Source organism: Aspergillus pseudodeflectus (genome assembly GCF_044049435.1).
Source record: "Aspergillus pseudodeflectus strain CBS 756.74 chromosome Unknown BJX68scaffold_3, whole genome shotgun sequence".
Classification (NCBI taxonomy): Eukaryota; Fungi; Ascomycota; class Eurotiomycetes; order Eurotiales; family Aspergillaceae; genus Aspergillus; species Aspergillus pseudodeflectus.
The window spans coordinates 696,480-723,774 of NW_027263779.1; the positions used below are offsets into that span (position 1 = coordinate 696,480).

At 52.3% G+C, this 27,295-nt stretch overlaps 12 protein-coding genes across 12 annotated transcripts; 6 read left to right on the forward strand and 6 right to left on the reverse strand.

Moving 5' to 3' along the window:
• Window positions 1-1,054: 1,054 nt before the first annotated feature.
• Window positions 1,055-1,857, reverse strand: BJX68DRAFT_261866 (deoxyribonuclease NucA/NucB-domain-containing protein; the record flags this gene model as incomplete). The annotated part of the gene is made up of 2 exons (XM_071044292.1): window positions 1,055-1,379; window positions 1,439-1,857. The coding sequence occupies 2 exons, from the start codon at window positions 1,855-1,857 to the stop codon at window positions 1,055-1,057; spliced, it is 744 nt and encodes a 247-aa protein (XP_070904361.1).
• Window positions 1,858-2,328: 471 nt separating this feature from the next.
• BJX68DRAFT_261867 (uncharacterized protein) lies at window positions 2,329-2,873 on the forward strand (the record flags this gene model as incomplete). Its single annotated transcript, XM_071044293.1, has 2 exons — window positions 2,329-2,385; window positions 2,454-2,873. The coding sequence occupies 2 exons, from the start codon at window positions 2,329-2,331 to the stop codon at window positions 2,871-2,873; spliced, it is 477 nt and encodes a 158-aa protein (XP_070904362.1).
• A 501-nt stretch (window positions 2,874-3,374) lies between these two features.
• Window positions 3,375-4,123, reverse strand: BJX68DRAFT_261868 (uncharacterized protein; the record flags this gene model as incomplete). Its single annotated transcript, XM_071044294.1, has 2 exons — window positions 3,375-3,634; window positions 3,691-4,123. 2 exons carry the CDS (start codon window positions 4,121-4,123, stop codon window positions 3,375-3,377), a joined length of 693 nt encoding a protein of 230 aa, XP_070904363.1.
• A 378-nt stretch (window positions 4,124-4,501) lies between these two features.
• BJX68DRAFT_261869 (uncharacterized protein) lies at window positions 4,502-5,318 on the forward strand (the record flags this gene model as incomplete). The annotated part of the gene is made up of 2 exons (XM_071044295.1): window positions 4,502-4,958; window positions 5,020-5,318. The coding sequence occupies 2 exons, from the start codon at window positions 4,502-4,504 to the stop codon at window positions 5,316-5,318; spliced, it is 756 nt and encodes a 251-aa protein (XP_070904364.1).
• A 978-nt stretch (window positions 5,319-6,296) lies between these two features.
• BJX68DRAFT_252359 (uncharacterized protein) lies at window positions 6,297-7,649 on the forward strand (the record flags this gene model as incomplete). Its single annotated transcript, XM_071042549.1, has 1 exon — window positions 6,297-7,649. One exon carries the CDS (start codon window positions 6,297-6,299, stop codon window positions 7,647-7,649), a length of 1,353 nt encoding a protein of 450 aa, XP_070904365.1.
• A 1,031-nt stretch (window positions 7,650-8,680) lies between these two features.
• Window positions 8,681-9,166, reverse strand: BJX68DRAFT_261871 (ankyrin repeat domain-containing protein; the record flags this gene model as incomplete). Its single annotated transcript, XM_071044296.1, has 1 exon — window positions 8,681-9,166. One exon carries the CDS (start codon window positions 9,164-9,166, stop codon window positions 8,681-8,683), a length of 486 nt encoding a protein of 161 aa, XP_070904366.1.
• Window positions 9,167-10,490: 1,324 nt separating this feature from the next.
• Window positions 10,491-11,527, reverse strand: BJX68DRAFT_261872 (kinase-like domain-containing protein; the record flags this gene model as incomplete). Its single annotated transcript, XM_071044297.1, has 3 exons — window positions 10,491-10,829; window positions 10,883-11,229; window positions 11,281-11,527. The coding sequence occupies 3 exons, from the start codon at window positions 11,525-11,527 to the stop codon at window positions 10,491-10,493; spliced, it is 933 nt and encodes a 310-aa protein (XP_070904367.1).
• A 4,172-nt stretch (window positions 11,528-15,699) lies between these two features.
• On the reverse strand, window positions 15,700-16,916 carry BJX68DRAFT_261873 (thioesterase family protein; the record flags this gene model as incomplete). The annotated part of the gene is made up of 2 exons (XM_071044298.1): window positions 15,700-16,721; window positions 16,808-16,916. The coding sequence occupies 2 exons, from the start codon at window positions 16,914-16,916 to the stop codon at window positions 15,700-15,702; spliced, it is 1,131 nt and encodes a 376-aa protein (XP_070904368.1).
• Window positions 16,917-17,099: 183 nt separating this feature from the next.
• BJX68DRAFT_261874 (beta-lactamase-like protein) lies at window positions 17,100-18,067 on the reverse strand (the record flags this gene model as incomplete). Its single annotated transcript, XM_071044299.1, has 3 exons — window positions 17,100-17,585; window positions 17,661-17,970; window positions 18,057-18,067. 3 exons carry the CDS (start codon window positions 18,065-18,067, stop codon window positions 17,100-17,102), a joined length of 807 nt encoding a protein of 268 aa, XP_070904369.1.
• Window positions 18,068-18,976: 909 nt separating this feature from the next.
• Window positions 18,977-19,423, forward strand: BJX68DRAFT_261875 (uncharacterized protein; the record flags this gene model as incomplete). Its single annotated transcript, XM_071044300.1, has 1 exon — window positions 18,977-19,423. One exon carries the CDS (start codon window positions 18,977-18,979, stop codon window positions 19,421-19,423), a length of 447 nt encoding a protein of 148 aa, XP_070904370.1.
• Window positions 19,424-20,411: 988 nt separating this feature from the next.
• BJX68DRAFT_261876 (uncharacterized protein) lies at window positions 20,412-25,585 on the forward strand (the record flags this gene model as incomplete). Its single annotated transcript, XM_071044301.1, has 3 exons — window positions 20,412-23,393; window positions 23,440-24,235; window positions 24,282-25,585. The coding sequence occupies 3 exons, from the start codon at window positions 20,412-20,414 to the stop codon at window positions 25,583-25,585; spliced, it is 5,082 nt and encodes a 1,693-aa protein (XP_070904371.1).
• A 237-nt stretch (window positions 25,586-25,822) lies between these two features.
• Window positions 25,823-27,186, forward strand: BJX68DRAFT_115700 (SIR2 family NAD-dependent protein deacylase). The gene has a single exon (XM_071035997.1). It carries the CDS (start codon window positions 25,864-25,866, stop codon window positions 26,896-26,898), a length of 1,035 nt encoding a protein of 344 aa, XP_070904372.1. The 5' UTR covers window positions 25,823-25,863; the 3' UTR covers window positions 26,899-27,186.
• Window positions 27,187-27,295: the final 109 nt, after the last annotated feature.

Sequence of the window (27,295 nt, forward strand, 5' to 3'; positions counted from 1 at the left end):
TTCTGTTTCTATATCCGGCCCGTGCTTTGATGAATCTAATCTAATTGTCTCCGGCCAACGTTGTTGAACAGAGATTGAACAAACCTTCAAAAGCTAGTCTTCTTTGAAGGGGGAAAAAGAACAGGGCAGAAAGCACGGCTTTCTCTTTAAAGCCACTGCGAAATGTACTTCTTCCGGCAAGCAACGTCAGGAGTGATTACAACTCGGGACTGCTTTCTTTTGGAAAAACTTGTGAACCGCTAAAGCTTCACTTCCCACACTGCAGCGCCTCAGTGCCTTAGCGTTTCGGCCCTCAGCTAAATAGTTCTACCTACTTTAGAATTCATAGAAGCCGCACCACAGGGCGGCAACTTAAATACTGTACCAAGGTATTGTATAGTACCGCCAAATCACTCAAATCACTATCCAGACAATGCTGAGTCGCGAGATCGATTGGAACAATTACGTCAGATTTTTGCAAAGATCTTCAGCCTCAGCGACTGGAGCTTGCGAAGAAGCTTACGGTGGTTGGCACGGATAGCGACGTGGTGGCGCAGATGCAAAAGATATCTCCCCCGAGTCGTTGAGAAGGCACTGGACTGCTTGGGGACACGGGGTAAGGGAGCGAAAGTGGGCGCACCAACTCCTGGCATACGCGCTGGAGTCGATGTGTTTTCTCACTTGATGATGGGCCGTCAGTATGTAGGATGCTGCGAGGGTGATAGCGACACACACAAGGTACGTACACTCATCCTGGTGAAAGAATGATGGCTGACAGGTCTTAGTTCCTGCCATATTTGACTAAACAACATGCGAAAGGACAATTCCCGATGGATGAAATGCTCATGCTCACATATTATCCTGTCAAAGGCGGCGTTCAAGAAGTTCTCTATCGGAATGAGCTAGCATAGTAAAGAACATTTCAATGATCTTGCACTAGGAATTCAAGGCCTGATGGGTATGACCACAGTATAATATTTAGTTGTTTTATCCTAAGTGTAGACCGGACGAGGGGGTTGTAAGAGGGAGTTCTTATAATGACCCCCCCACCTCCTGAGGGACCCTTAACAGCAACTCATGGCTTCGGAGGTATCTCCCGCTGGATCTTAACAGGTCTCTCAGCACCCGCAAACCAAATATCATGCCCAATAAAATCCGCCTTCACATCCCTACCCAGCAGCCGTATCTCAATATTATTCGAAGTGACGAACTTGCGCATAGGAGCAGGCTGAGTCACATTAAAGGCCTGTTCTTCCCCATCATGGACCCCAACTTCGACCGGATCAGGAACAAGCATTGGAATCTCCGTCTCTACTCCCCGCTTATTCAGCAGGCGAACCGTCTGGAATTGCTGGCCGTCATTGGCGCAGCCGCCAGGCACAGCACCATCGCAATAACGCCTGCAGCAGCCATCGGTATTAGTTTCAGAAACTGATAAAGGAGGGATAACCACTCTTACAGCCCGACAGAATTCGTCATGAAAGTAAAATACTGGCCCCCTGCCACGACTCCGTTTACAACGAAAAACCCTGACAGCTGGCCCCCCTGCGAGTAGTTGTCGGCTGCGGGGATACACCGCAGATACGCTCCGTCACCGCCCTCTGTCGAGCTTGCGAAGGGGAACTCGTCGCACGATGGTCCGATGACAGGGTTTGGCGCAGTCAACGCATTGCAGATTGAGCCTGCGCAGCCGGCTCGCTTGCGTTGGGCTGTTGAGCTACCAGGTGGGCCGCGCGTCTGGACGGGGTTTGCATTGCCGCATTGCACTGCGAAACAGGAGTTGATGCACGCTTGTGGGCTGTTGGCACAGTTCCAGGCAAAGTTGGCCTGGCAGTGTACGAGGATTGCTAAGGGTAGGAGGAGAAAGAGTGAAATCATCCTGGTAGGTGGAGTGAGCTCCGATCGTAGTTGTCCGTGGCAGTGGGTGCACACACCGACTAGGTATTTATTCTAAGTTTCTTCACCATTGGAGCTCTGTATCTTAGCCTAGATGGGCTGAGCTGAGTGAGCAGCTGGAAAAGTCCTTCGCTTAAGTTTACTCTTGTTGCGTTGTTGGGGGAGTTAGTTGTTAAGGACTGAGCTGCGAGATGGCAACTTGTGCCGACGATCATGCGCTGCTTCCATCGGTGAGCCCGACTGAAGTGGCACCCAGCCTGTTCAGCTGAGCAAAGAGATCCGCGTGGTAGTTCCCAGACGATACTATTGATATAAAATACCCGTCGCTCTAATGCAACTTTCGCCCGGACTGGAGTCTACGCCATCATCGTTCTGATCGAATAGATATAGCTTTTTTCAGGTCAACTGCCTGCTACATTGTACAAGAGTTATCGGACCAACCAACCAGCCGTCATGATCCTCAATCCCCTCGTTGCCGTATTCGTGACCACTCTCCTGTTCACAGAGACGGTATGCATGTCTATGTACATTTCGCGGAAGCAGCTCGTCACTAATAACATCTAAAACGAAACAAACAGGACATGAATCATCTCCTACAACTGGCGTATCAGGGCCTCCCCCGAGAGCAGCACGCCCTATACGTGATCCAATCCCTGGACCTGCCTCCCCCCGACACCCCACCAACCGAGTCCGTTCCACTACTGAGATACCCCTTCGTACCGTACAGCCCGGAGGACATCTCACGCTTCCTGCACCTGCACTGTGACGACAGGTGCGCCCTCTCGCCCCTGCAGTTCATCGTGATCGATCGTCGTACAAAGAGCGGCGACGGGACGGTTTTATATGCGCGGTCGGAACCGGGGAATGTGGATGGACGAGAGCTGGAGATGGTGAGATTGGAGCCCCACGAAATGAATTTGATTCCTGTTGCAGTGGAAATCGGCGCGGCTGGGTTCGATGAGGTGCGTGAGGCGGCTGGGCTGGGGCTTGACCTGTGAGAATTCCATATTTGCTAGGAATGATGGAGTTGCTGGTTGCCTTACGAGTAGACCCAAAGTTTAATTTACGGCCTACGAACCACAACAAGGCAAATCTTGGGAAAGTGGTTCCGAGACAGAAGGAACGCCTATGGCTTTAGCTTCCCTGGGGTTGGTGCTGAGAGGAGCGCTTAGCAATCTGATAAAACGGTCGTCAGTAGCGATTGGATCAGTTTGATGTGAATATCCTGCATGTTTGCCAGCCTGAAGAGCTGGGGGTGCTCGGCTCGGATGTGGCTTGGTCCAGCCCAATCGCGGGCGTTTTATCTCAGAGCAAATACGATAGGTCGTCTAATAACTGTCGATTGGGTTTCGAGGTGGAAGGCTTAAGGAAGGACATGGGGCGTGATATTATATATAGCAAACAATCTCATTCGAATTCAATACGAAACTAAGCAAGACAACAACTAGTAGCATTCTGTGCTCATATTCTTGCTCTAGTTCCACCGCACATCAGGAGATTTAAGCGAATTCGAACTGCATCTGGTCATTGTGGACGAGAACAACATTGTTGGTACCACGCTGGTTGAAATCAACCGCAATGGTGGAGCCTTGCTGTTCCACCTTGACGAGCTGGCCAGCATCAAATCTTGAGCCAGTGGCAACATGGTAGATCATCTGGGGCTGGATCTGGTAGGTGGAGCTGGGGTACGGGGTGAAGGTTCCCATGGCGTGGAAGATGTCGCCATCCTTCGAGTTGGCGATGCCAACCAAGAGGTTGTCTATCATCTGTTATCCCCTGATCCCTAATCTAGCTATGGACAGGTGAAAAACTTACTGTTGACAGCATCCTGATAGGTAAATTGGTTGGATGCGGTAGTCATCTGGAAGTTGCCGATCTTGCCGCCACCGGGGTTGCTGGGAGGACCGAGATCGCAGGTCTCCTTCTCGATGACATTGAGAGCAACGGTGGATCCCATCATGACAATGCCGGAGGACTTAGAGCCCAGGGTGATAGGGACCGACTTGCTCACGGAGACGCGGACGCCTTGCTCGGGCTTTCCCTCATAGTTACCGCAGATGGCGTAGTAGTTTTGCCAGATGTCTAGGGACGCCCTGGCGCCATTGGGGGTATTGTTGGCTGCCTTGAGGATGTTGCTCCAGATCTCGCCCGAGGTGCCACCGGAGACGATTGGGGAAGCAGAGAAGAAGCAGTAGTTCTGGGGAGCCCCGGTGTTGTTCACGATGGTGATCTTGTATTGGTTAGGCATCTTGGAGATGAAGGGATTGAGATTTGAGGGTAGTTGTTGATAGACTTGAATTCAAAGACCTGATGACTGATGTTACTGATATGAGAGACGACAAGGTCCTTTATATAACCAAGTCTATATCATGACAAGAAGTAGAAGGCAGAATGGGACAGTACAAACCCTCTGGCACATTGTAGCGGAGTGGCTGGCTGAGTACACGATGAATTGTGGTAGTTTCAAGCGAGCTGAGCCGGCATGCATGCCTCTTGGTGTGGCCTCCTCTTTTGCTTTTGAATTTCATCTTCCCTCAACCTCGACGCCCACCAACGATCCATAGAAATCATGACCATGACTCGGCAAGTCTCTCCAACAGCATCAGCCACGACCATTTCCTCCACCATGAACAGCACGACGCAGGAAGGCGACCCTGCCGAAACCTACTCATTCACCATCGTGAACCAGTCCGGTGTCAGCCAGAGCTACGCGATATTCTGCAAAGAACCAGCTGTCAATCCCCCCGCCCATGGACTCGTCTCGCACGCTGTTCTCGTTGCACATGGAGTTGCATCTGGGTCTGGCACAGCATTTCTTACCCTGCCTCGCACCGAGCTCTACGCTCTCTGCGGCATAAATTACAAGGATGCATCTGTACAAGTTCGTGTCTTAGATCGGCGTCCAGTTTCCCTGGGAACAGGCTCATCCCACACACTGCGCCATGGCACGACCTGCGTGACTCAAGTGACTTCAGCCACGCCGTCCTTCGCCCTATGGGGCGGACCAGCAGATGATCGTGGAGAGGTTGGCGCGTTCTGCATCGAGACCGGAGCGGATTTCACGTATGAGCAAGCTGCCGCCAGTGAGTTCAAGCACTTGTCTCCTAACCTTACACATAGAATGACGAGACTAATTGACTACAGAAAACTTTATCCTCGGCCTCGGCCTCAGCTCCTCCGCACACGAACTTGTGGGTCTCTACGCTTCCTTCACTCCAGTTCCGCGGACAACATATCAGATCAGGCCTAGCAAAACGTTCTACGTTGTGCCTGAACAAACGGAAGTTAATGCCCCCAGGACTGCTACGGATCTTCGGACTGCGTATGAAATTGACTTTACTATGCGCCTACCACATGTTCAACTTGTACATAATGAGGGCAACGTGATCGAGATACTGGACCGGGACCCTACCCCCGGGTCTGCTACTCCTTCGAAACTCTGACATCCGCTTTAACTTATTCGTTAATCTTCAGATTCCAAATTTGTGCTTTCTTCATAATCCTACTGTCTCTCATTATTGCTGTCACAGTCTCTTGAGTATCGATAGCTTCTTGCAGCCACCACATCTCGCCGGAGCAGCCGTTCCATTCGTAGAAGCGGCCTGATCCATCTTGTAGCAGAAATATGTCTCCTTCAGTATCTCGTATGACTGGACGGAGAGAGTCAAGCCCGAAGTCGGTTGCCAAGTTCGGCTTATTTGGGTCGAAGTAGGTGGTCAATTCGAGCTGCGTGGCGTCGTTGGTCCAGGTGCAATGTTTGGAAGGTCAACAGCGATAGGAATTGGCAAAGACGCAGGAGGATTCGGCTTTTCCGTATCTCCTTCTCTCGTGACGTTGTCTGGTAGATGGTCCATTCTGCTTGATAGGTGTACGACAATGGATGAAGGATGTCAGTTCAGGCGGAAAAGGCTAGCGACGGCAATTAATATGCATGATCTGTTCGGTCATCGAGACATGAGCAGCCCGTGGTGGGGACTCAGTATGTTCAAGTATTTGCTAGCGATCTGAGCCGTTGACTGGGTCGCTTGGAAGTGCCGTGTCCCCTGCGTGCATAAGCTCCAGACCCTTCTACCCCGTATTTGGCGGAGGCTAGCTCCTGATGATCCCTGTTCTTCAGTCTTCAATCCCGTGTTATGGTCGGATTGGTTATGAGCGATAGCGTAGGATTCTGCAGTAAACTTAACTTTGCAGTTAAATCGGCCCTCCACGAACCGTCGTTCACTTGCCGCCTAGAATTACCTTCCCACGGTCTAGGCGGTGCACCTATTTCAAAAGTCTCGTAGGGCTGGCTCATCCTAGCAGCCCAGTTTCACACAGCCACTGGGTTGTGATCGGTTCTCTTTCCTATTTAGCTAACTTAGCTGCATCGTCAGTCACCACTATCGAACCTGCTTCCAGTATCGACCCCGTTCGCAATCACAATGGCATCATGGGACTCATTTTCGGCGTTTAGTGGAAAGCTGAACCCATCTCTGCTGAAGCCTGCTTTAGACTCAGCTGGCAATGTCGATTACCCAGCTGCGGCTCGAAGATTCAGTCAGTGGATCCGCGATTTACGACAATCTCCAGCGGACTATGGCGTCCCATTTGAGCGGATCAAAGATGTGCAGAAAGTACTGGACACATTCTTACCAGTGCCAGCTGAAGGTCAGCCAGTTCAGCCACGTCGAATCAACTCTCACCAAGGGTTCCCTGCGTCTCTGCGGCAGATAGTCCCCGTTGAAGTTCAGTTCGGACCCCAGAACGCAACTCTTCCCATCGTTGATGCTCCTAGTGCACTGGGCTACGTCTTCAGCTTTGCGACACCGCCTGCAGGAGCAGAGAAATTAACATTCGATGGCTATTATCTTCCACTTAGCGTATACTATGCGTGGTTTCTCTACTTGGCGTTTCTTTGGCCTGCGTCCTCTCCTACGCCAGTTATCACGAATGTCCCGCGCGAAGCATGTCTGCTTTACTTGCCCGAGTCACTCCAGACTACTGCACCAGTGTTTTGCTTCGGCGCGATATGGTCTGGCGCTGACCCAGCCGACGCAGAAGGCGCTGGTTTGATCTGGGATGATGAAGCTCAAATGGATCTGTGGCGACAGGAGCACTTGATCGTACCCTTGTTCGCTCGCAACCTTACTGTGCAAATGCCAGACTGGACACCGACAGTTAGACATACAGCAGCGAGGCGCCTTAACGAGTACATCCTTGGGAAGAAGGGCATCGACTCAACGGCAACCCCATTCCTTGACTCGCTCTTTACTGGCGTCCTGCCGAAGCTGCCGGGACTTGGAGACAGCGCTGGCCTCGCAGAATATCTTGAAGCTGTATCGCTACTCGTGAAGGTGGACGCTAAGCAGCCCCTGGGAGTGAGCACATCGCCAGATTTCCTCATTGCTCATTCCAAGCTGAGCTCTCAACTGATGGGTCTGTTGTATGCTCTCGTGGACTCATTAACCAACTTGGAAGATATACCGAAGCTCCTTCAAAACATCCAGGCTCTCGTGCGCTTCTATGTCACGCCCCATGTATTCGACCCGATAACAGATCAGGAGCTACCGCTTGGGGAACAGTCAAGTCCAGTTGTCGAGACATTGATGGCAGCCCTTCCTGCATTGATCCTTGAGCCCATGAGGAAAAAGCTGAAGAGCCTATACTGCCATTTGTACTCTCTGTATGAGAGCACCGACGACCAGATTCGTTACGTCGAAAGATCTTATTTTATTGACCAGCGCAAGTCTTACGCGCGTGCGCCGGAGGCATTACCTGCCTTTGCGCTTTCGTGAGTTGCCTCCCCTACCCCTATCCTTCCGGATCCAGCTCACCCATCCAAGGCCAGAATACTTCGGTGATAAGTTACCAGCGTCTTCTATGTCTCAGATCCGAGGTGTCAAGTTGTCCGTTCGTGTTCTTGGTCAGGCTATAATGGGCGGCGCCTTCCGGGAAACGTTTTCTGCGGATAATCTCGACAAGATGTCCTTTCAAGCCATCCAGGCTCAGATGGTGCAGACACCGATTATTTCGCCCCCGGGTGCAGAGAGCCGGGTTTTACTTACGCATGCTCAGCTACGGGCTGTCGATTCGTTGGCAGATTACAGTGCAGATGCTCAGGCCGCCTGTCCGAAGACGTTTGATTTATTTTCTTGACATAAATTAGGCATTGTTATCCATTATCTTGTTTTCTGACCAGGTCCGCATCTAATCCAAGCCACGTCCTGTTCTAGTTAGATACTAAAGGAATACGTTCCCAGCGGCTAATTTCTCATTCAAGCCATCAAAACGAACTTCACTGCACACAAATTGTAAATTGACTCCTCAATTACCGAGAAATCACGATCTACGGTTGCTGGGGTAGAGCGGGAGAACTCCGTCTGTTCCCCACAGTCCCGCAGTATCCCCCGCACGGTGAGGTACTACCGGCTCTGGTGAACCACCAATATTTGTAATCTCTGCTGGTCTCCTAGCAAGACGCCGCCCATCTATCCCTATGGAGGAGAACTACGCTCGTCAGATTCGAAAGCTACAGGAGAAATGTCGACGCCTGGATTTCGAGAATCATAGGCTTCGAAGGACGCTCCGATGTGTAGATTGCAACTCGCTTGTTTCTCGGGGACGTCCGAGAGGCTCATTTGCTCCGTCAATAGGGCTACTGGCAACCACGCCCAGCCGTCACGATGCCTTTCTGATTCAGCCTCGGTGAGGAAGCAGTTCCCCGATCTCATGATATCCAAACTTCGCCGCCGAGTAAAGCGGCGTCTCACCCCACATATCCCTCGCGGTACAAGCGTCCACGCCGATCCCCTGAGCTCTCGTCTTCTCAAGCAAGACCTTGACCACATCCACATGCCCGTTTGCCCCCGCGATCGCCAGTGGCCTTGTCCCTTCCCCGTCCGGCTCCTCCGGCTGCGCCCCCGGCACCGCCGTCGCGGAAAACAAGACTTTTGACGACTTCCACGTGTCCTTGCTGCGCCGCCAGCCAGAGCGGCGTCAGGCGCCCGCTTCCCTTGACTGTGCCATCGTCCCCTAGGGCGCCCTCCGCATCCACCAGTAGAGCCGTCACGTCCGCGTGCCCGTTCATCGCCGCTTGGAAGAACGGCGAATGGTCCACGGCTGCGCCCGCTGCGAGACTTTTCGCCGCTGTGGTTGCTCGGCCATGCGATGAGGCCCACATGAGCGCGCTGCCCTCATTTTCAGCCACATTGCGTTTGTAGAGTGTTGTGCTGAGGAGGGTGTAGAGGTGTTTGTTTGCTTGGATGAGTTCGTTTAGGTCCTGGGGTGCGGGGCTGTGCGATGCTAGAGGCATTGCTCCTGTCTGTCGTCGTCATCGCTTCGTTTCGCCAATACCATCAAGACCAGATCTCACAAGATATATTCATTCTGCTCTCTTCTTCACTCCTTATGCCTGAAGAAGTTTTTCTAAAGAGATCAGATGAGACATTCGCACTTCACCGCGCATTCTCCCAAAAAGGCAAGAGAAGCAGGGCCCCATAATAAACAGGATATCTAATGCGAGGTATCCGGGCACGAAGGTCCGTGAATTCCGAGATGTAGAGAGTAATTATATTCGCTGACTTCCACTGATTGCTCCCCATACATGTATACATGAAAGCATATTTGCCGAGCCGCGGATTGACCACCAGTTTGCATACGGCACGGTTTGGGCCTCATTAAGCACCGATAAACTGTTGATCGATGTAGGTTGCTGCATGGGCACTGACATTCGAAAACTGATCGTCGATGCAGGGAAGGATTTGCCTTGGTTTCAGCGTGCTGTGTGACTGCAGGCTTGCGGTTATGGGGGTGTGTAAGGATGGAAGTTCATGGAAATAGGAGGTTTCAAGGGCAATGAACGGCTCATCAGGACGCATGGGCGTGAATTCGGGACATTGCAGGGCAAATAAGAGGAAGGCAAATGGCCATTGGAAGAAACTTGGTGATCAACCCTGGAAGACAGGTAAAATCTCGTTGTTTGATTTGCTAGTTATCCTGGATTACGCTTCGTAGTATCAATGGGACAAGTTACTCTGGCAAGTCATTGTCTGGGATATCCTTAAGTTCTTGCCCTGCCTCCCAAGCTTCGAGCCATTCCATTAACCTTTCTAGTGGACTACGTTGGTCTAGAAGCACTCCATAGAAGTTCTACATCTTATATAAAGCACCCTTAAACCCGCGTGCTAGATACTAGGTAAGGTTAGGATTAGTCGAGTAAGTGGAATCGACATTGGTCTTCAATTTTATAGCGGGGAAGAAGCAGCAGACCTCGCGCCAAAAATTCCAGTCCTCCAAGCCCAACTATGGGCAAACGATGTTGCGTTTCAAGTGAACTTTGAGTGACTATTCCAGTACCCAATTCGCTTGACCACGTTTCGTGAATAAATTGAAAAGCAGCGGGATCGCGTTGTACGGACTTTTATCTGAGTGTTTGCAACTTGAGGATCGTGATGAGCATTCAATCGATTCCTCCGGGTAAGGCAGTTGGGCGGCAAACCGGCTGGATTCAATGGAGAACCCACTTGGGTAAGCGCAATAACGTCGACAAATGTCCAGATGTATACTCTTACAAGTCCAGGTAGTTATCTATGAGCCGGTAATGATGCAATAGCCGGTGGAATATTATTCGGACGCTATTAACCAAGCCACGGGTCTTTAAGAATATCTTTCGCCGAAGCTCTCGAGGACGGCTCGAAACACAATAACCGTGAAATAATCTTTCCCAAGCTCACAATATCCTCTCTACTGAGGTCATGAGTGCGAGACCCGTCGAAATAAACCTCTTCAAGCCATTCCTGCAAGTTAGGTGCGGGATCCTCTAGGTCTAACTTCTCGCCTTCACATATCATATCTGCCATCTTCTGCCACCTATTGGGGAGATCATCAGTGGCCACCTCTCGCATTTGGCTGATAAGAATTGATGCCGTTATCATGAAGCTATCAAATGGTGGTTGGCCCGTGAAGAGCTCGAAAATCTGCGAGAATGTGGGTTAGTCTAGATATTTCCAGGATCCGTTAATTCACCTACCATACAGCCCATGCTCCACAGGTCAACCCGGTAATCAAGACAATCCTGGAAAATAACTTCGGGTGCTCGGACTACGAGAGGCGTATGTAGCGTCTGAGGCACAGTATCTTGTAAGAACGCTTCCCCAAAGTCAATCAACTTGATCTCCTGTGCAGAACTCCACAACTGAGTCTGAGGTGCTGCAGGCCGGACGATATACCTGGGCACTCGAGGTTCCAGGCTTTCTCCATTGCCATCGCGCCTCTGTACCGGGCCTATCTCTGGCTTGCCTAGTGTTTCTATGAATGTCTCCTCTGATACTTCGTCCAGGCAAGGCATGGTGAAGGCGAGGTTGCGGATATGTAAGTCTGTGGATGTGAGAAAGAAATAGTTACAACCCGCCTGGAGGGCCAACTTACCTCCATGACCGATCCCTAGTTGGTGCAAGTCAGCCAGCGCGATGAGGCTCTGCTTTGTAATGGCCTTGGCAAGCTTTCCAGGAAGCCTGCCACCAGGACACTTCGCATCAGCTACGTCCGGGACGCTCGGGCCCAGCAGCTCGTAGACCAAGCATTGGTGTGATCCATTTGGGCCCTTTATATTGAATTGGTCGAGCAATTGCACTATATGTTTTAGATGAGGACGGTGAGACACCAGCTCCTTCATGGTCTGGAGCTCTCGCGTCGGGCTTTCGTCTTTGCGTTCTGCAATGCCTATCTTGACAGCAACATAGACTCCGTCCCTATACCCAAAAGAATTATCTGTTAGCCATGGTCTAGAACGAGCGTACGCTGTTATATGGAATGGACAACCTCTTATCCCTGGCTGCCCAGACAGTTGAGTAACCTCCCCATCCTAATTTGTGTAGGATCTTGTATCTTCCCGAGTGAAGAGAGTCCCCTAAGAGTACCGGGTGGTAGCCGCCATGTTGATAGCGATTCAGTGGCTCTGCGTCAACCGGGGAAATGTATAGTGACTGGTTCATCTTACTCCCAGTGGAATAGCCAGACATGCATCTAGGGATAGTTGGTAGCTTTCGCGCTGCCCGCAAGGCGTCAAGATATCGTGGTAGAGATCGGACAATGTCCATCTGGATCTTGGGGATTGCCTTGTTGATGGTTGAATGTCCTACGCGCTTAAGAACTGGAGATGACGCGGTCGGCTTGGGCTCCCCGGCTTGCGGCTAGGATTTCTTGCCTGGGCTGGCGTGCACAGGCCTTCTGTGACTGGGAAAGCGAGCTCTTCTTCTAGACGCTTGCGGCAATTAGATGGGATCAGAGGAAGAGATGTGTTTTATTCATTCATTCGCTAGCAAGAAGGCAAGGCGTTGGTGACGATGCATCCTTGGGAGGCCAAGCCAGTTTGCTGTTGAAGAGGTTTTCTGTACAGAAAACCTCTTCAGAAATAGGCTTAGCCTCCCCACATAAGGTCCCACTCTTTATTAAGTGTACCAAAGACCTAGCGATAATACTCTTCTTAAGGCCAAGATAAATGGTTTGTGGCAGTACTCCGTACACAGCACATGAGACTCCAGAGTGTGGAGGTCATTCAATTGTGTGTCGAATGCGCAGTGTTTAGAATGCAACACTATCTCTGCCCGAGATCTGAGCAATTGCTCTTCATCAGCCGGTCTGGATTCCATCTAATAACCTTGGTATAAGTATCCCTTGATCTCCTCGAAGCACTCAGCCGACTTCTCATAACTCAAGCAGCTTCTCATCAATCAGCTACAGATTTATCGTCCAGTTCTCATTCCTGCAAACAGAAAGTGTGTCCACCATCTATCAAAGGCCGTACTCATGCTCATCATAAATGGCCCAGCACTTTAAATAGGATGGCCTCCAGTCTATATGCACGGTGCGCAATATTTGGGTGCAGCCAGACTGGCATCCGGCGTGGAGAGACATGCCCGCAATGTGGCTTGGTACGCCCTGCGGACGATAATAAGAAGGTATGAAGGAACTCTACTCTACAGACCTATGACTTACCAGGTGGAGTAGCCTTGTTGCAATACACCTTAAATAATTGTTTGGCATGCTCGTTCTGGAAGGTGCACTGGGATTAGGAAAGGAAATGTCAACATGATTATTACTATGTCTGAATGGCACTCTTTTATATTCTCAGGCACATGTCTATACAGTACAATCACGCTAACTCTTAGTTTAATCAACTCCGCGTTGTATAGGCTAATCTTAAGCTGGACCTACAAGTTAGGAGCTACTAATTAAATTGCTTGCTTGTTGAGGGTTTATTAATGAGCAGCTGAGCCTTGGCATCTGATTTGAAGTTAGTGTTACGGAAGGTTGACTTTTTAAGCCTTCCTAAACCTTAGGATCGTGTTGACCCAAGTCCTGCCAATGGATTAACTTACTCAGGGTTCTCTAACATTAAACTAGTAGGAAGACTAGTCATGCTCGGGTTGGACGTAGGAGGGAGGAAACAAGGCCAGTCTTTACCACCTATGATGAAGCCTGTCGGGTAGTAGTAGACGAAGCGTGTCGCAAGAATCTTGAACAAGCTAACTCAATTAACGATGAAGGTAGGACTTGGAGTAATAATATACTATTGATCACGAAGACCAGGACTAAGTACAGGTGGGTAGTAAGATATCAATGTCATACATCGCTTTAGGGAACGGGCCCAGTATGTTCAGTTTGTCCAAGAGATGGAAGAGGAGCTGGGTATGGATCAGAGTTTGTCCCGAGTTCTGATGGATCCCGATATCCAAGGACTTGCTCATGGGATAAAAGTGTACCATGACCCAGGAAAATTAGGGTTTTACTGTAATATACTAAAGCCTTTCAAAGGATAGAGAGTCTACCCACCCCACCTTTAATTTGCCTTTTGCTGAACTTGAAGACGGGGGAACGAGATCATGTAAAAGGCTGCGAACCATCATCTCCCAGAAGATGATCAGCCATTTTGAGGCGGTTTTGACGTCCGCCTCGCCGGTTATCATGGATTGGTAGGTGTTGGGTGCCATTGTTGATGGTGGATGTGTTCTGCAGATGAGCTTTGGGTTGATGCTGGTATCCACAGGCGGTTTCTTAAGACGACAGTCCTTTTATACACTCATCGGTGGTGCATATGAGGACTATCCTATCCTGCATGGTAGAGTGGCTCAGATGCCGATCTGAATGTGAAGGGATAAGGTTGCCGAGGCTCTCCTTGTACTCCCAACACCCTGTCCAGGCCACACTATGGATGTAGATGAGTGATCATTTCGGGGACCGAAGATACATGGTTGAATAAATCCGCCTCTCCGCATTCAGCCCGTTCAGTCCTGTACCCTTGTGGCTGATCTACCCCCGAAATTTACATCTCTGTTCGACGTTCCGATTTCGTGTAGCATAGAGCCATAGAGAAACCACGCCTTCGTCATTTATGTCTCGTTTCCGTCAAACTAGGGCGACTAGGACCGTCCGACACAACGATCAAGGCAAGGAGTCGACCGAGCGACGCTAGGAAGCAGCCTGCGGGCAATTACCCCGCGAAAGAGGTAAAGCTAATTGATAAATTTGTTTTACCCTATACGCGAGGATAAGGTTGACGCACATACAGCGCTGTTGTCAGCGGTTAGGCCTGCAACGTGCATACCACGTACACAACGAGGCGCACAAAAGGGCACTGCAGCACCGTGTCGCTCAACTAGAGTCTGCTCCAGACCAGACAGCGCAGGCCGTCATATCGTCTACGCATATCGTGATTGGTTCGGGAGTCCTGACTCGACGCCCGCATATTGTGGGGCGTGCCCATGATATGGTCATGCCGTCCTTTGATTTGGCGCTATATGGGGACAGCCATCAAAAGCTCGCTGTCAATTTACAGGTGCGTCAACCCTGTTGGGGGCTCTGTTCCTTTGACTTCTACCGAGTTTCGTCCTCACATGGTTCTTTCATGTCAATTAGCTATATATAGCAGTTTCCCAGCTAGATACCCTTTTTACTCTTGAATTCATGTCATCTCTAGCGATGGCTTAGTTCTCTCCAGGAACTGTTGCTCTCCGTCGAACCCTCGCTGGAAGTGCAGACACTGTAGGACAAAAGGTCCGCCTCAGTAAGTGACCAAGGGGAATCGCCTGTGTCAATCGACCCCCTGGACTGCCGCATATTGCTTTGAAGTCAACTCTAGCATCTGGGCCAGCACGTGCAGCAGTGATTGACGTCCGGGCCTTTGTAGATCAATTGAGAATATCAAGTCTATACCAAGGGTTGCTGATACTTGATAGCCCTTGCGTGCCCCTTCAAGCATTCAGGCGCCTTTTTGCCTCCTTCTATCTCTCATCACGCGACAAACTATCACATCTTTGTCTGAAAATCGCTTGTACACCCGGCTTCATAACAAGCGGCCCGACTGCTCCCGCGTTATTCCATGTTTAAAGCTCGGCGGGGTTGGCACGCGCGACATTGAGTTTGGGGCCAGCAGAGGAAAGGATCGTCCCGAGATACGTGAGGTTTCGTTGGCCTTTGTACTGGAAGCCGAAGAGTATGTTGCTTGGCAGGGTTTTGGTCTGGTCGATTTGAGCGGGTACCCACGCTCACAAGACATTGCGCTTTCGATCGAAGCATCCGGCCAAGACGTGCCTGGACAAATGATAAATGCGCTTCTTTGACGGCACTTGTGAGCAATGTGGACTCAATCAGGCACCTGAAATGTAGCAGGCTGGTCGAAAAAAAGGGAATATGGCTGCGGTATAGCCCTGGGTTCAGGCGGAGTGAGGTACGTTGAAATTGCAGTCGACTCGTCATCCTGGAGGTCGTGCTCTACGAGCCGGACTATATTATACCGCATGTATTTATGGCGTCTATCTTGTAATGTTCGTTCTGTCTATGTAGTGACTACAGCTTCCCCTCCCCTCTCCCCTTGCCATTCCTCGCCGGGTCAACCACCAACGCGACCTGCGTACTCGTCGCAACCAGCCCCCCATCCTGATCAAGAATAAGCACCTCCAAATCCGCACGACTGCCCCGAAGCATCCTCGTGACAACCCGTGTATGTAACCACTCCACCCCCTCACGTGGGAGCCTGGTTTTCAAATCGAAATTCATCGTCACAGTCGGATACCAGAACTGCACGGGTGCTTCTCCCGTCGCAACCTTATTCCCATCTCCTTCTTTGGCATTACCTCCAGTGGCACGAAGAACCGCCGTTTCCTCCAGGGCCCCCAATCGATCCAACGCCGCAGGAAATAGATCAGCAAGGTACACGACAGCTTCATTAGACCAGCGCGCCGGCACTCCCCCCGGCGCAAACCGTGACCATTGATCAACCACCTGCTTCGCGCGCTCCTCGACCGTCTTCGGGCGGAGTGTCGATGCCGGGCTATGTGCCTGGACATGCTTCGCTGCGTGTAGCGTTGGAGTCGCCACGGGCCCGGCTTTCCATTCCCCGTCGACTCCGTTCTCGCTTAGTGATTTGAAGTCAATCGCTCCACCCGCTAGCGAGCCCGGTGGCGGAGCAGGAGCCAAGTCCCATGGCGCCGTCACCGCGGGACCTTCCTCGGCTGCTGGAGGACTAAGCGAAACGTACGCGAGGACTTTGACCTCGAGATCATTCCTGTCCGAGGATTTTAATGCCGTACCTGTCGCTGCTGCAGCGGCAGCGGCGCGCTCGTCGCGCGCTTGTGAAAGCGTAACATGGATCGTACTGACTCTGGCCCCGAGCTTTATTTCCTGCACGGAGAGGATCGCAGGCCCGGCGAATGTTCGTCGCTGGAAGGTGATTTGGAGACCGATAGGTTCTTGAGGGGGTTGCTGTTTGTGTCCGCGCGTTTTAGAAGCACCAGCTCTGGCGGCCTTTTGTACAAAATGCGTTGTGGCTGTGCGGTAGAGAACGCTTGCGGTGTAGCCGCCATGGGGAACTGTCCGCACAGTCAATTCGGGGTTTCCTTGCAATAATGCTCGAGGGGCGGAATCACTAATGTATCCCAGGCAGCTAGAGACCTACCATGTCCGATACACCACGAGGGATCGAGATGCGCCGAGTATGTATTCGTGTCGATTGGCGTCACATGTATCGCTTTCTCGAAAGTCGTTGAATGTGCTGGTGCTGTCATCGTTTGTGGTGGTCTATTGCGGGAGGGCTTAGAAACATGGTAACGACTGGGAGGGAGCGCGTCTGGTTTTGACGTGTTCAGGAATTATCGTAAGCGTATTCGCAGATGTCTAGGCGAGGCATTGCGCTGCGAGCCGAGGCACCCTGCGTGATCACTCATCATTGCCGCGCATCACTAATCACGTCAAAAGCCAAGCAATCCAGATCTGGCATAGCAGAACTGGGGCGCGGGGCCCGGTGATGTTTTGGTTTCCCAAATCGTGGAAGACATTTCAGTGACGTCCTCCGCCACCTCCTTCCAATTCGATGCCTTAGCCACCGCATCCTCAAAATCCAAAATATACTGGCGCGTCTTGTGCAGATTAATCAGCCCATCGGCTGCTCCCGCCCGCTTATGGCCCGCAACCAGTCTGTGGGTCCAATGCCTCAATCGTATCGAGTGCGCGCAGCCACTCCTCCCTTTTGGCAGTCGTGTTGGCCTCGCCAAGATACTGGCGTCGCCATAGATCGCGTCGGCTTCAACAACGAGTCGAATGCTAGGCACATGCAGGACAGTCGTGTTGAACGTATCCATGTGTCCGACCTCGACGACGTGGAACTCGTGGGCCTCTAGTTCAAAGGTCGAGGGACTCGTCGCCTCTGCGAGCTCCATCTCACCAACAGCCGGAATCTATCCGCCTGGAAATAGAGCCAACCACGTCCCCTCGAAGTCTTCGGGCTTGGCCTGCTCAGCTATATGGGCTACTGTACCGGGCGTTGCGAGCGCGCGCAGATTCGGCCACAGCTTGCGCAGCGTGGCGGTTCCGAGCCAGTGGTCGCCGTGTCCGCGGGTTATGTAGAGGTAGCAGAGGTCCTTTTCCGGGGCGGTGGTTTTGATCCAGGCTGCCACGTCTTCCGTTTGCGAGATGGAGAATGGGGTGTCGACGAGGACGGCGGAGTTGGCGCCGTGGATTAGTGTGCAGGATACGGGCGAGAAGGAGCTGGGTTCATTGAGGTGTTTTATTGCCAGGGGGAGACGCGAGGAGACGTGGACGTCGACTTGAAGGATCGATGACCTATTGGATCAAGATCTGGAGAGTCGAAGTGGGAAGGTGGTGGGCAGGGTGCTCTGGTTATCCAGTATCCAAAGGCACTTCCTCACCGTGTATCCATGGGATTTCCCAGTCGCCAGACACGCGGTTGTCCCGAACGATCACCGCATCCAGGCAGCCAGTAACATCCAATACGGACCACACACAATGTATCTCAATGCACGTGCACGCAAATGCAAGCTTTAAGTTGATGGATCGCTAACGGCGCGACGAGGATCAAGCTTTCCGGTGGAATTGCGAGTTGAGAGAACGACGGGCGGCCCGGACGAGTGCTTCTGGTACTGTTGGGAGATCAAGGGTATGGAGGCTCGAAAGATAATAAAATTATGGGGCAACCTTCAACCATGCGCTCCGGACATAGCTGAAGAGAAGTGTAAGCGGGGCCTTGCTCCCTGTCAGGCTGCTCATAATAGGTGTCGGACCCTCAGGAAGACCAACGAGATGCCCAAGTAGAGCAGGTGATGTGAAGGTTATTGGAAGCAGCATTTGCTTAAAACTGTTGATGAAACCCTGGTTTTGGCTTGTGGGTCGTGTCCTTCGCTCGTTGAAAGGCCGATATTTCCGGCCTGAAGGCAAAATGGCCCATTCCACACTGTGATATGAGTGAGATGCATGCCACAGCCAAGGCCTTGGCCAGAAAATCGCCATCGCATGATCGAATGATGATTGAAGGAGTATCTTAGCGCAGGTCGGTTTTGAGGCTTCGGCTTGGGCTTGGGGTCCCAGTGTCGACGGAGCCCCTCAATCCCGATACGCTTACGACTGCAATGAAAGGCGATGCCGTATATATCTTGTGAGACCCGACCGTCTGGGAGAAGGATAAGTTGCTTCGCGCCACGTTTTTCTCGTCGATGACTGATGACCTTTTGTTTCTATCGCCGATAGCGATGATCATGAACTGGGTAATTTCCGGGTCCATCGCGGTGGTGCTGGGATTGCTTCCAGGTATTCCTCTTCCGCCGCTCAGATTATGGCGGGTATCACTCACCATTTCCAACAACATCCGCCTACCCAATCTGAGTCACGGCTTTTTCAGCATCACGTCAGAGCTCGAACTCTCATTGATGGTGTCGTTGCGAAATCCGGAAACGAGGCGTTCAGGGCAAATGTCCACTGCACCAGCGCTGATAGCGAGAGCTCAGCTCAAAATGACGACGGTGGGATGGACGTGGGATGGCGGGCAGGACTTTCGGTCATTATTGTTGCGGCGATTGCTCTGCTAACCTTTCTGGGGCTCTGGGTTTATAAGAGGCACAAGAGGATCGTGCAAGCGAAAGCTCTGGCGGAGGAGCATGAGCTGGGGACTGCTGTTTCACGGCCCCCTGCACGAGTTCCTGCCCCGGACGCGGTAGATGACATCGCACCTCCTCCTTATACTGTGCCGCCGCCGTATTCTCCGCGGTCGGAGGCGTCGTAAATCTTGGTTTCGACTGAATTTGTAAGTAGCGACTCAATGGGAAAATATCCTTGGCATGATTTCTTGATCACAAAAGGATCTGACATGTGTTTGTGTTGTGGATGAGATGCGGACAATTCGCCAAGACGAAGCACAAAGGAGTGGCATAAAACGAGATGACTCAGCATTTGTGCCTTGTGAATGCGGCTCGCGTCACAAGACCACGCTAGTCTTGAAAAGGGAATCCGTTTGTCGCCCGGCGCCCCGCGTTGCTGTTGCCCAGCATTTGATGATCCGACTCGACGCGACTGCTTCACACGTTGAGGATTCTGCGATCAACATAGACTGCTGCCTGGTCACTATTTTTGCTCTCACTATTATTAGCATCTGTCAGGGGGAAGGTCTCCGAGCAGATTCTGGTCTGTGGATGGTAGTTTCAGGAAGCGCCGTGGTGGGGTCGCGCCCTGCACTAACACATGGACTGACAAAGGCGCTTACTAGCTCACAGACAACACTGCTGTTCCTTTACCAAACAGGCCAGCTCAAAGCAGGACCATTGTTTGCAATGCTTTGTGTTCTATTGTGAGACAGTCGAGGGGTTGCGAAGCTTCCAGCATGAACCACAGGACAATGAATACGAGCCGCGGCAAGCAAAGGAGCTTTCAATGGTGAATGTCTCGAGAGCAGCTGCGTCAAGGATTCTCCAATCGACTTTGGAAGTCTGTTTCAAGGACAATGACCTGTCAGACACTTTCTTCAATGACGCAAGCGCCTATTGGCTGACTCCTGCTACAGGCGATTCGCTCCGGGGCTGAGCGTCGGGCGCTTCTCCCATGACTTCCGGCATCAGCCTTGCTCGGGCAAAGATATAACCTCGCGGAACCCCGCTCCCAAACTTTACGCGCCTCTGCTGATTTTAACACCTTTATTTCGTCATGTTTTTTGTCTTCTTAAACCCTTCTACCTTTTAATCTATCCAAGACTTTCCCTTAATCTAATCATCCACACGATGCCGCAGAGCGGCAGAGACGATTCATGGCTCCGTGCCTGGTGCACGAAACTCAACGTCCCAGCCGACGATTTTCGACCCCTTCTACCGTTATCATCCACCTACGTTGCCACGGCGCGGAAAGAAGACGAAGACCAAGCCAACCTTCTCCTCGCGCAGGCGTCCGAGATCCGAAGAACCGGCGAAACCAAGATCGCAGCAGCTGGGAAGATAAAGAAGGACAAATGGGCATATGAGGACTACTGTGGTGTTCTGACTGAGCTCGTCAACGGCTCAGGCTCAGCTCGCGTGGCGGAGAGCATCTGGAATAGCTTCCAACTGCAGAAGCCCAAGAAAGCGAGGACTGGCCGATTCGCCCGCCGGCAGCAGGCTGCAGACGAGGAGACCGACGATTTGCTATTCAACTTTCTCTGTAGCACTATGCGATACAAGCAGACGGATATGTTCCACCTCTTCGCCCATTACGCGAGCACTGACGTCGTCAACCGCATCCTCCCAACCGCCCTCCAGATGCGAAGCTTCAGAAGCGCACAGGTTCTGTTAGAGGAAAACGCAGACCCGAATGCGAGCTCCGACGAATTCATAGGCCTTGTTCGAGCTGGTGAGGAAGAATTTGTCCGTCTCTTGCTTCAGGCACAGATCCCAGTCGAGCTCGCTACGCTTACTTCTGCCCTCCCCGATGCCGTCCAACGCGGAAGTGCCACAATCGTCCACCTGCTCCTCGCCCACGGCGCCGATGCAAACGCACATAGTGGTCTTGCGATGGAAAAAGCAGCTCGGTCGAAACGTACCGATCTTATCCTCTCGCTCCTGATGTCTCCGAACCCGCCATTACCTCATACTCTTGCTCCCATCGTTGCCTATGTGTTCTTCAAAATGGATGTTCCCGACAACGAGAAATACCTCCTGATCGAACTTTTGCTGAACGGAGGTGCGTCTGGCGACAATGTGTCACTTGCACTGAACGGGGCGGTACAACAGGGCTGGAGGGAAATGGTCCAGCTACTTGTCGATAACGGGGCGTCTCTCAACCATCACGACGGGGAGGCCTACCGGAATGCTGTCCGCGCGGTAGACCTAGAGACAGTCCGTATTTTGAATCAAGGAAACCTCGATGACGGTTTAGCGACTGACATTTTCGGCGAAATCGCGACAACGAAAACATCGAACTCTCTATCCCACGAAGACTGGCGGGCACTCGCAGAACTCTTGCTTGACCAAGGCGCCGTCGGGCATGTTGTAGATCAAGCCCTCATAGACCGAGTTAAAGCCGGCGATTTAGGAAGCGTGCGGATGCTCCTTCGTCACGGTGCATCGGTCGATTACGAAGACGGACTTGCCCTTGACTGTGCGGTTATGGCCGAGGATGAGGAGTTCCTGGATAGTCTTTTGCAGCAGCAACCTGCCGTTCAATCGGTCAATTCAGTCTTCCCACGAGTTGACAACCTCTCACACGGTGTACAATTACGCTTTACTCGCAAGCTTCTCGATGCTGGTGCAAATGGCACTCCAGTTGACATGGTCCTCAAGTCAGCAATGAGCCGGCCAGTCGGTGCACGAGACAAGGAGATGATTCAACTTCTAGTCGACCGCGGCGCGGACGTTACTCAGGGTGATGGAGTCTTGCTCCGCTCAGTTGTTGGGTCATCCGAGGATGATATCTTGCAAATCCTTCTCCTTGGATTCCCCTCGCCTGCGGATTTGGCATCTTGCGTACCACTCACAATGAGTCTTAGCGAAAGCCAACGATACAAGATACTGCACATGCTCCTTCACAACGGCGCAAGAGGAGACGAGGTTTCTCAAGCTCTTATTGATAGCATCGATGGGACAGCCTCTGGTAGCCAACTCGCCTCGTTATTACTCACGACTGGAGAGGCCAGCACCGCGTTCGATAACGGAAAAGCATTCAAGAAAGCGATTAGTTCGACGAACATTGAGTTCCTTGAGCTTCTTGTCCAGTATAACCACCTCACCGAGGCCGACTTTTGCTCTTGCCTCCTGGTTGCGCTTGACCAGCCCAGAGGAGATAGCGCCCGGATGGAAAAGATCCGCATTCTGCTTTCCAGCGGTCGGGACATGGCTGGAGACACGGGAACAACGGCACTTCGACATGAGATGCAAGGACTCAAGCGGCGAGGTGAAGCGACGCTCGGTGTCCTTCATATGTTGCTCGAGGCAGGAGCAGATGTCAACAACCAACAGGGCCGCATCCTCTTGGACGCTATCGAGATGAATATGTTTGAATGTTTCAAGCTGTTCCTTGCTAGCCATCCTTCTTTCCAAACTCTCGAATTCGCTTTCGACAAGGCCCTCGTTACCGCTTTCCGCACGGCTGACCTGCGATACCTGCAACAACTGCTAGCTACCGGTATACCACAAACGACGCTGGACAAAGCCCTGCTTCGGACGACTGAGGAAGAGAACAATGAGGAGCTGGTTCTTCTTCTTCTCAAGCACGGAGCCTCCGTCAACTACCAAGAGGGAGCTTGTGTGCGCAAAGCCATTTCGCGACTTGACCTTATCCTCCTCGTACATCTTCTCCACCACGAACCCAACACCGTAACCCTCAACAGCGCATTCGCACTCAGCATGACCCTTCAAGATTCCCGAATTAAATACGAGTCCTATCGAATTCTTCTTAAGACCGGACCCATTCCGAAGCGACTCCTCGAAGAGGCTCTGGTCTCCGCTGCTGATGGAGGATGGGCGATGGCTTCAATTTGTGAACTCTTGCTTGAGAACCGTGCCTCGCCTAGCTACGCTAACGGCGCTCCGATTTGTCGTTCGATCAAATCTTCCCATTACAGAGTTGAAATGACAAAGCTCTTTATCCGATTCGGTGTCACGGAAGAAGCTGTCGCTGCGGCATTGGTTGCTGCATTCGAAAGCCTTCAGAGTGAGACACGACTGTCTACCATGGAGCTTCTCCTCACGGCAGCGAAACCGCAGCTGACCCTTGACCAGCTCCTGCTGAAAACCGTAAGTTCTGATCGTATCGTGCTCAGTACACTGCTAACAGTAATAGGTAACTGCACCCTCATGCGACCGTAGACTAGCCAAGTGCTTGCTGAAAGCGAACGCGTCTGTCCTCTACCAGGGGGGCGAGTCCATCCTCCACACAGTAATGTGCAACGACGTCGAAACGCTACGTCTTCTCGAACCTTATTTCCATGGCCACTGCGGCGTTTCCGAAATCTTCATGACGGTTTGGGGTAACGGCAAGCGAGCAAACTCGCATCTTGAAGAGGCAGTCTTGTCACTCTTGCTGAAAGCCGGTGCGACCGGTGAATGCATCAGTATGGCGCTTTTGGAAACCATCAAGACGGTCTCAAATACGCCCGCCGGATTTGCCTTCATCACTAACCTGCTGAAAGCGGGCGCTGATGTGAACTACAACGAGGGCGCCAGCTTGTTGGAGGCGTCGACACGAGGCGATCTCCGTGTGCTCAAGGAGTTACTCGCCTACGGCCCTCGAAGGAAGAATATGACCCGCGCGTTTCCACTCGCCTTCAGGTCTGGTACCGACAGTCGCTCCATTCGTGAGATTGTTGTGGCATTCTGCTCACACCCGTCCGCTCCTGATCTTGCCTACGAGCATCCAACCCACGGACCAATTCTCTGGCAGCTGCTGCAGGCCTACCCGGATGAGCGCGAGCTGCTTCAGTATCTGATCGACAAGAAGTGCTCAGTGGATCCGGTAATTAAAGCAGCACTGCCACTGTCACCGGGTGAAGAGAACGTGTCTTTGCTCTGCTGGGCTCTAGCCAAGGAGCAAAGCGTGCTCGACGAGGATATTATAAAGATCCTGGTCGCTTCAGGAGGTAAGTCGCCTAACCCTACTTTATCTTTCCATGCTGACGTATCTAGCCAACGTCAACTTCCAGACAAGCCTGTCGCAAAGCACTCCTCTACAGTTAGCGATCCTTGGCTCCCGTAGCAAATCGGTCGCTACCCTTCTACACTTTGGCGCCGACCCCTCTCAAGAGTCATCCAACGGCATCTCGCCGCTCTCTCTCGCAGCATCCATCGGGAGTAGTTCAATTGTTCGCCAGCTCCTCAAGGCCGGCGCGGCGCCCGGCGACGGAAGTCTGCATGAAGCGGCGCGGATGGTCAACGTCAGCGTGCTTCAAGTCCTCCTCATCGAAGGCAAGCAGCGCGACTATCCATGCTCAAGGTTCCAAGGAAGAACCGCACTCGCTGAACTGTGTCTGATGGCCGGAAACAAGCCAGTGAGCCAAATCAAGGCGGCCATGGGCTTGCTAAAGGCGGCGGGAGACGTCAAGCGCAAGTCCAAGGGCAAGTCGGTGCTCCATTTTGCGCTTGACAATGCGAACGCGATTGTCGTCACGCAGGCACTGCTCGATGTGTTCATGGCCGAGTACGTCAACAGAGACTTTAACCTTTTTGAGGACGGTCGATTCCGATATTCACCTCTCGCATATGTTGCCAAGGGCCTGAATAAGGCGCCCCCGTCTCAGCGCGCCGAACTCGTCGATCTTCTCATGGAATTTGAATGCAAAGAGCGCTTCTGGGCAGTCGAAGGCGAACAGCCGGAAGACATGGTCGGCGCCCCTGACGAAATCATCCGCGCCATCAAAGCACAACGCCAACGTCAAGAGCGTATCCAAGAGGAACAGGAAGATCACCAGCGCCGACTCATGCAGCGACGCGCAGAGCAGGCGGAGGAACTCGCAGCACTCAAAGCGCGTCACGACCTCAGCCTAGAAAACCAGCGAGAAATCGCCACCGAAACCGCCAAGATTGAATCCGAGACGGCAACCCGGCACGCAGGCATCGCATCCCAGCGGTACGACGCCGAGCTCGCCTATATGCGCCAGGTGACCGACCTCGCGAACAAACGCAAAGACGACGCAAACTACCGCGACTTCGAGCACCGGCGTAACCTCGCCCTCATGGAGAAGACCCAGCGCGAGGAGAATTACGCACACGAGAAGCAGCGGCGCGACGAAGAAGCGAGCTTCATCCAGCGCCGCGAGAGACTACTCACCTCTGGGTACGAGGACCGAGCAAAGATCGATAGCCAGCGGTACGCGGACCAGATGCGGCTCTTTGAGTCGCAAAAGAATATCATGCAGCTGAACTCGCAGCCGCGACCGGTGCAGGCGCCTCGTCCCGTCCAGGCACTCACGGATGGATCCGAGCTGGACTGAGACTGACGTGGCAGGAATATGTAAGATTTAGGCGTCCCATTGGATTTTAAGTATCTATTTTTTTTTTTTTTTTCTAATTTGTAGCGAATACCATTTATCGTTTTATTCTTGTACTCGCTTGGTTTGTCACAGGATGGTTTCCTAGGTTACGATGCGGCTCTCTAGGTCTAAGGTCTATGTATACTCTCAATATATATATCCCCGTAGCCCCTCCAGACACCCCTCCGCATCCCCCATTCTCTCAAGGCAAATAATTTACTCCAAAACCATAATCCAGAATGTTCACACCCTCCAGGACCCCTCCTTCAACTCCAAACCCCACCCTCGACTCCATAATCTCCTCCCTCAAAACCGGCGCCACAAAAAACATCCTCATCCTCTCCGGCGCCGGCCTCTCGACCTCCTCAGGCCTCCCCGACTTCCGGTCTCCAGACACAGGGCTCTACGCCAAACTCTCGCCTCTCCAACTCCCCTACCCAGAGGCAATCTTCCACATCTCCTACTTCAAACACACCCCCGAACCCTTTTACGCGATCGCGCGCGCGCGGCATCCTAGAAACGCCGTTCCGAGCATCGCGCATGCGTTCATCGCCCTCTTAGAGAAGAAGGGGATACTAAGGTTCGTGGTTACGCAGAATATCGACGGACTTGAGATCGATGCCGGGGTTTCGAAAGAGAAAGTACTCAACGCCCATGGGTCTTGGAAAACGCAACGGTGTCTCAAGTGTCGCGTTCCCTATCCGGATGCGAGGATGAAGGACGCTATTCTCGCGGGCGAGGTGCCAATTTGCGACCAGGAGGGTTGCGGCGGGGCAATCAAGCCGGACATTGTCATGTTCGGTGAGTCGCTACCGAAGGAGTTTGATGATGTTGAAAGCACAATTTTACCGGAGGCGGATTTGCTGCTTGTCATGGGGACGAGTCTCAAGGTCGCGCCTGTTTCGGAGTTGCCGCGCAAGGTTGGCGCTTCTGTACCCAGGGTTTTAATTAATAATGAGCGCGTGGGTGATTTTGGGAGTCGAGAAAATGATGCCCTTCTCCTTGGAGGATGTGATGAGGGTGTCCGCGAGATCGCGAGGAGGCTGGAGTGGGAAGATGAATTGGAGGCGTTGCATCGAGAGGCGGTTGAGAGGAAGGAAAGGATTACGAGGGAGGAGGGCTGGGATGATCAAGAGGGACCGAGTCTCGATGAGTGCATTGCAAAGGCCGCGGAGAGGATGAAGGTGCGCTTGGGGGTTTCAGAGGGTCATCGGCGGATGCTGGAGGGGCATTTGGGGGAGAAGATGCGGGGGATTTTGCGGCGGGATACGTAGAGTATTCTGAGTTTAAGGATGGAATGGAATGTGAGTGCTGGTGATATCAGGTTCGGGTTGTGGTGGCGGCTGTGGTTTCCTGCAGTATCGTGGTAGGCACCTCTATAACCCGACTACCGGGTACGGAAAGAGCCTCAAAGATGCCACGCGGCAAATAAAGAATAATGACATAATCATGCTTCTGGATCGACGCCGTCAGGCACCAAGCTTTGTTGTTCTCCAGCAATAGGGACCTTGGGGTTAGCAGCGAGCTTGTGTTGACGGCGGGCGGGATCAGCGCTGCCCTGACTCACGTCTCGTATACAAGAGGCCACCGTGGCAATCCTTCTTTCCCCTAACGATCTCGTACAGAAAGGAGCAAAAAGCTGGTGTGCCTACCAGGCACCATAAATAACCC

Excerpts from the sequence above, each read along its gene's own strand:
- BJX68DRAFT_115700 (XM_071035997.1), top strand. The coding sequence starts at position 25,864 with ATGTTCACACCCTCCAGGACCCCTCCTTCAACTCCAAACCCCACCCTC.